Below are 7,633 nucleotides of genomic sequence, written 5' to 3'. Positions count from 1 at the left end.
TATATATATATATATATATGAGCCTCTTATTTGTTAAATACTATTGATTATTTGTTACATTGACGAATATTAATTTACAACAAATCAATCGGTTTTTTAATAAATATCACTTTATTTTCCCTTGATTTGTTCCTATAATAAAATCATTTCTCTCAGTTATGCGATGAAATAAAAGAAAAGACTTTGTTGAGAAATATTTTGCGAAGCTTTTAAAAAGCATAGAAAAGGTCAAATAAATTGAATCGTTCTTGACATGATTCAGAATTTCAAAATATATCAATCGTAATTTTGTAGAAAAGGAATTGATCTTTGTTATCAACTTGTCGTTTACAGTTCTCAAAGCTTTCTATGAACTTTGTACCTTGGTGAGTTTAAAATTTCTTTGATTACGCGCACGATGAAAAGTAGATGATAACGATAAGAGACATTTTCCTCAAACCAATTAAAACGACACTTTCCGCAATTTCTTTTACGATGAACTAATGAATATTCATTCTTTGCTCAATTTAATAAAAGCATACAGATCGCGAATACGTGCAACTATCACATTTCTAGAGCGATATTATAATTTCTATAAAATATACATGTATATATGTATATCATATCACTCCATTATAATGTGACGTACCAAAGATAAAGCCTTTTGCAATAAATCATTAATTTATTTCGTGTCGCGATTTAATTTTCATATTTTAATTATTTGATAAAACGCTATTCAAATATATATATATATAGAGAGACTATCCGAAGATATTACTCCAAGAAACTTTGTCTCGTACTCTTCTGAATCATTTGATCCTTTCGACAGAATAATTTGTGTTAAAAATAGGCGACGGTGAAAGCGAGGACGCGTCGCGACAGCCTCTCGTCCTTTGAAGGGACGGTGCACGAGTCTGTGCTGTTTTTCACAAGTTTAATTCGTTACAAAGGGGACAAGTGTGCACGACTTAGCGGTATACACGTATACGAGCGCGAGATTCACCCTTTCTGTCATCGTCTTTTGCCTCACGCCCTCCTCCTCCTCCTCCTCTTCCCCAGAGGGGATGACCACCCCCGACAGACGGGGGATGATGTCGGTGAGAGGGCTCGAATATCGCTCGAGCCCGACGCCGTCGACCCATGCACACACCCGCCGCGCCGGCCGCACACATTCTTTATATATAATTTCGCGTTAATCTACGCGGCGGTGCGGCGCAAAAGCGAGTCGCGCCGCAAAGTGAGGCAAAAAGGTTCCACTTGGCTGAGCGTGAAACGGGACACAGATTAAATCCCATCCTGTGCAACCCCGGCGTACGACGTCGCGGCACCCTCGTCCTCCCCCGGCCTTCCTGCGTCGGTTCGCTCGGTCGAGCCACCTCTTGCCACCCTCGCCAAACATCCCCCTCCTCCTGATCTCTGCGCCGGACGAGAGGCGGTCTTTAAGCGCGAAAACGATCGCCAGGTATTTAAGATGCGCGAATAGACGCGACGAATGTAGCGAGCTAGCGAATCGACTTTATAATTGGGTCCTCGATAGAATTTTTTGCGAGGTCTATTCGACAATGAGAACGGAAATTAAACTAAAAGACTTATTTCCTGGATTTATTTTCTCTTGAATTTCTAAGCGTTTATACACTCTAAAAAATAGCATAGCAATAGCATCTATGTAATTCTCACTGTGCTAATATTAACATCAATGCGATGTGAATTTAACACCATAGGTGTTAAATACATACCATGATGATGTTGATATAAACTTCAGGGATTTGAAATCCACACCATATTGGTGTTAATAAATACAGTGAAAGTTATACAGACACCGCATGTTAAATCCATACCGATACTTTTTACAGAGTGTATAAGAAATTGCACAGAAACGTTAATATACGTAATCTACAATATACGAAGTAAGCTTGGTATAAAAAACAAGAGTAAGAAATTGACTAATCACGGTCGAATGTGAGAAGAATGATTGAATGTAATTGGTCAATTTCTTACTTTTCCTTCTTACACCAAGCTTATTCTGCATATTGTAGACGACGCATTAAAATTCCAAAAACGTCGAAACACTTGATCAATTTCGTGAATCATTGTGTACATACATAGATCCTAGACGAACAAACATTAAACCCGTTGGAAAGGAACGATTGATCGTTACCCGATAATAGAAACAAAACAGTTCAGCGGAGCGGTTAATGCGCCACTCCAATTTCCAACGATGACGGAAAGTTTGCAGCGAAATAGTTGTTTAATGGGATGTAATAATAGTTTGCGGGTAATTAGTCCCGCGTTGCGACTCGAAACCGGCCGAACGTAATCAGTTACAGAGTGTGCCGGTTCGAATTCATTTAACGAACTGCTGTTTATCCGTCGACATCCATAAAAAATATCGTTTTCGCGACCAAATTGCTTTCACCTCTCGTCGTTGCATCGCGCATACGCTAAATAATATAATTATGCGCGCCGACCGCATTAATTAGACACACACAAATCGTCCAACTTTCCGAACTTGATATAATAGAAGCGATTACAAAACAGATATTTCCGTTGCGATAATACAAAACATGTTATTAGACTGCTAGGAAAAAAGACATTTGGAATCAGCCGGTTTCCCAGTTTATTGTAAGTATACACAATCGAGAATTAACGAACATTTACCGCGACTCAATTATCCAATTGTTTACATTGAAAATTAAGATAAATGTGACGGCAAATAACTAATAATTGAATAAATAACGGAAGAGAGATTTCAAGAAAGGATCCCATACTAATTATATGGAAAATTGAGTGCTAGTGAAATGAGCTAATTTTCACATATAATGTAGCTTACAATGACTTGAACAAAAGACGTCAGATATAAAGCTTAATAACGAGTAGTTTTTGAGTTATGAAGAATAAAAGTGTCAAACTTGTAAACATCTTTTTAATATACTGTAGCTCAAAAACTATTCATTATCGAGCCTTATAACATCTATTATTCATCACATTAAAAACTAACTTATTCCACCGGAATACAATTTTCCATATAATTAATGTGGAGTTTTTTATTCCAGAACCTATCATTATGTTAATGATAACAAATTCTCACTGAACATTTACAAGATCTAGTCGCGATCATTTCCGGTGACAGTCTTGGAATCTGTTAGCGGCATAACGTCGAGCGCTCGGATGCGCTTCTGAAGTCGACGCGTTTGTCGAGTGTCACCGACTAAACATTATTATCACGTTGGTAGAGATTCCGAAGGAAGAGCAAACCGGGGGTTGGGTTGGGAGGGAAAAGGGTGCAGCCGAGCCGGGGTACAGCCTCCGAGCGTTTCGTCATAAACTCGGCGAATACGGAAAGCGACGGAGAGCGAGAGAGAAGTTCATCTCGTGCGCGTCTTTCAACGACATCAAAGATGGCGTGCCAGGCATACGCTCTCTAATGAGTTGAATCGCGGTAAGAGCGCTCGCGCCCGCTTTCCAAGAGACGACGAATTCATTACGGACGGTGTTAAGAGGCGACGGCGCAGTATTAGCAACCCGCCATCCCCCGGCAACGCATACTCATTACCGCGCTCGTTATTATTGACACCAGTGTGTAAGGCAGCTCACAAGTATGTGTCTTCCCTGTAGCTTTTCGCAGGTAAATACCGAACTCATGGCCGCGGGGTTAGTAATTCACGTACGTTCGCGCGTTCGTTACTATTCACGTATAACAAGATGCTTCACGCGGGAATACGCGAGATAACGCGATAATCTCGACGCCGCTGCGCAACGATTAAATAAGTTTTGCGCCGGTAAACGGGATAACGGACCGTGAAATCTCGACTCGATAAACACTCATTGTCGAAAGGAGCTATTGTCGTAACGAGTAAATGCAACAGCAAATCTTGAGATCATCGAAGTAATTAACTTGTCATTCGTATGTAGTTTCTTTACGCCATCGGCATTTAATTGATTTTTCAATTCTTCGCGCTCATGAACGAGTTATCTTCATTTGAGTTATACTCTATTTGACAATTGCATACGAAATGTCGCGAATGTGTTGCAAAAGATTTAATGGCTTTAAACCTATAAAGTTTAATATTTAAATTCTGGAACGCCAAAATCTATAATTACTAACGCTGGATCTGTAAGATCCAATTCTTAGTACATACAATTCATTCGTGTTCTGCACATTTCTATTCGAAAATTAGAAGCATCAAATAATTATAGTTATAACATTTATATACAATTTTTTTTTAATATATAAATACTTTCAAATAATATTAAAGATCATATGTAAGAATCACTTAATAGTTCTTGTATATTTGTTGTGATGAAAATTAATTTAGGATACGAATGATTCATTGTATAAAGAAGGATCAAAAAATGGTCATTTATACTAAAGGTTAATATATGTTCATTAAAAAGTACTAATTAATTTAAAGAAATAAAAACAACATAACTCGTATAAAAAAATACTTACTTTTAATAGGCCGATATTCATAATCAAATCTTATGCTTAAGTCTTAAGATATTATGAATCAATCAGACAGCCGTATCTTAAGACATTACTTAGAACAATCTTAAAATAAAAACGGACTATAAATGTCAGACTTCAGTATTTTGTCATATGAGTGTTGATTTATTCCTTGAAATTAATTAATCTTTTAATAAACATGTGTTGATCTTTGGTACACGTAATAATTTATTACAATACTTCAAATCTCCAGATAAAATATATAAATGAGTGGCTTCAATAAACTTATGCCAGCTCTCGAGGCTTAATAGAATAAATAGCTTTTCATATACACACACATAAAGTATTTCTAGAATCCGCCTGCAGTTTCTCTCAAATAAACCGAATGTAACCGAATACACTTAGCTTCCGTCCCAATACACCGACAGCCACGTAAACCGGAGAGCCAAACTGGCGTACTCGAAGTTCTTCTACATATATACCTATAGGCAAAAGTTATCGGTCTCTATAGTGTCTCGCGGACGTATTGCGGAACCGCGGTCTCTATTGATTAGTCGCGGGGATAATCCCGCGGCGCCGACATTTATTACCCCCTTGGAAGCGGAGGCAGGTAATCTCCGCAGCCTCCGTGCTCTGGCACGCGCGAGATTCGATCCAGAGCCCGTAACCAACGCGCGGAACCCATAACCATTAACAAATCTCGTGTAGCGACGAGAACGAAATAAAACGTTCTCGTGAATCGGCCGTTTGATTCCAAATAGCTTCTGGGGTTTTTATGGAGAACCGAAGGAAGAGGAAACGCTCTCCTTCCCTCCCTCTCTCTCTTTTTTCCTGACATATACATAAGAGAAGGAGAAAATACGAGAAGAAGCAGATTGGTGGTTGGACGAATGAAAGAAGGGCGCATTCGTGCCACGCGAGCATTGTCCGCCTCCGAAGCTAATGCGAGGAGGGGGCATTATAGGAAGAGAAAGAGGGGGGAAAGCACTTACCCTCCTACAAGTCCCATTATGATCTCGCGTGGGCCGCGTCTCTGCTCTGGAATAAAGTGTGGGTAACTCCTCGACCGGAGAGAAAGATTATGTTGCGTCGAAACAAATTGGCGGTATAAGCAGCCCACGCTTATTGTCGGGGGTGCGAAGGAAGGAAGGTCTGAGAATCAACCTAACCGATTGTTGCCGGGTGTGGTGCGCGTTGGGGTTGCGAGGACGAATCTCTCGAGGTGCAAGAGGGCCACTACCCTTCGCCTCACCGGAATCACTGGCGAAGGGGCCGCTGGCCCGACAGAAGCCGACCAAAGGCGTGTCAAGTTACCAACTAACCCCCGGGGGTAACCGCGAGCTCACCTAAGCTCATAAGCGTACGCGTATTTACTCGTCCCTTTTCTCATATAACTCATCACGAGTTCGTCGGAAGGGCTGTAAGTTTATCAAAATCATCTACCTTAAGAAAACTTTGATTCGCATAAGTTACGATTTACTTGTCACTATTAAGTTAGAGTAGTAGTTATGAGAAGGATAATACGACGATACATGGAGTAATTCGCGTCACTATCTGTCTACTTGAGTATCATCCCACGAATGATAGCACGACGAGACGCGAAAATAACACGCTATACCGTAAAAACAAATATTAAGGTCGTATATTCTAATCGATACGTTGTCGCCCCAAAACGTCCTTTATCGATAATCAATAAAATACTTTATCCTCATATTTGAAATCTTATGAAGAAAGCTTATGAGGGTCAAATTTAACGTCATATTTAACCCTCCGGAACTGACGTGAGTCTCTATTGGATTACTATATTTTTTATTTTACATCTACAAATTTGAATTATTGTTATTAAAATAAACTTAGCATTCATTTTTTTATAGTTAGAAAAGTTATGTTATTTTAATTCCTTAAAATTAAGTACGACTTTTTAATCAACATATTTCTTGCTTACTTCAAAAGTGACAAAAAATTAAGTTTCCTAAAAAAGAAAAAAAAATTGTTTTTTATTGCATAATCAATATCAGTAAAAGAATATATTTTTAACATTTCAAATGTATTTTTGTTATTTTCGCTTTATAACCTTTTAAAAAAACTACCTTTTTTTAGTTGCAACGATTTTTTTTAAACTACTTTTCTTAAGTTGTAACAATTTTTTAATAAAAAGTTAAATTAATTCACTTTTGATGATAGGATAATTTTCATTTAACTAATTTATGGTACGATTCAATAAAAATTATATTTTTTTAATTAGATACATTAGAAATAAGAAACTGACATATTAAATATGGATTTCACAGACTTAGTGTCAGTAATTATGTTACAGATTTTGGTGTCAGCTCCGGAGAGTTAAATGTATGTGTTATTATCTTTAATACATAATATTTTTAATATTTTGAATATTTAATATTTCTAAACAATGTAATTCTTAACGTTTTCAGTGAAAAGTTTTCGAAAAATCTTATATTATTTTTTATCTTTCTTTATATATTGTATATCATTTTAATTTTTCATTCTTATTTTTCAATGTCATCTTATTTTTTATATATTATCATTAAGTACTCTTAGAATTAGTGAGAGTTAGCGCAACTGATTCTTGATTACTTAATTACAAGATACGCATACTTGTGAGTTAATAAACTTACATGGATTAATTACCATAATTCCATTTTACTCTAACCATCAAGTGAGAGTCAGATTGCTTCTCAAGAAATCACTATAATTAAAGAACTCGTGAAAACGCACGACAATGCAAAAATTTATAAAAAGAGTCAAATTTTTCTCTGTCATGCGTTGTTCGGTTGAATATAACAATAAAATTTTTCTGATCTATTTACTTTATTTCGCTTAACTATAATTACGTCTCCAATTGAAATTGAAAAATTATTCTTCAGATAGTGACTTACTCTTATAATACTTAGTACCATAAGACAGTTTTCCACATCTTTATTTAAACAAAGTGTTCGGTAATTAATTAGTTTTCTCGCAGAACAAATCAATTATAGTTCTCGCAAATGATTCCATCTACCGAACCAAAGAGTTGTTCAGTAATTCTCATTTGCTGAATATAAAAAAAAAATCAGCCATTTGTTTACCGATTATCGGCTACCTGCGGCGTCAATGCTATTCCAGTCAATCGCCAAACACTTCGTTTTCTCGCAGTGGTTCGCGTAAATGAAAGTAAATTGATTCCTGCACCGACCTTTATGCGGCATCTTC

At 37.2% G+C, this 7,633-nt stretch overlaps 1 protein-coding gene across 1 annotated transcript in view; it reads right to left on the bottom strand.

Annotated features, from left to right (window-relative positions):
- The window catches only part of LOC108691500 (paired box protein Pax-6-like), a 31,949-nt gene that overhangs the window by 19,724 nt on the left and 4,592 nt on the right, over positions 1 to 7,633 (bottom strand). Inside the window, exon 2 of the mRNA XM_018199262.1 lies at positions 5,014 to 5,254. Coding sequence (XP_018054751.1) covers positions 5,014 to 5,254 — 241 coding nt within the window. The remainder of the gene's footprint in view (positions 1 to 5,013; positions 5,255 to 7,633) is intronic.

Source organism: Atta colombica, unplaced genomic scaffold (genome assembly GCF_001594045.1).
Source record: "Atta colombica isolate Treedump-2 unplaced genomic scaffold, Acol1.0 scaffold47, whole genome shotgun sequence".
Taxonomy (NCBI): Eukaryota; Metazoa; Arthropoda; class Insecta; order Hymenoptera; family Formicidae; genus Atta; species Atta colombica.
Note: the sequence above shows the minus strand (reverse complement) of the source record. Positions and strands in the feature narration are given on the sequence as shown.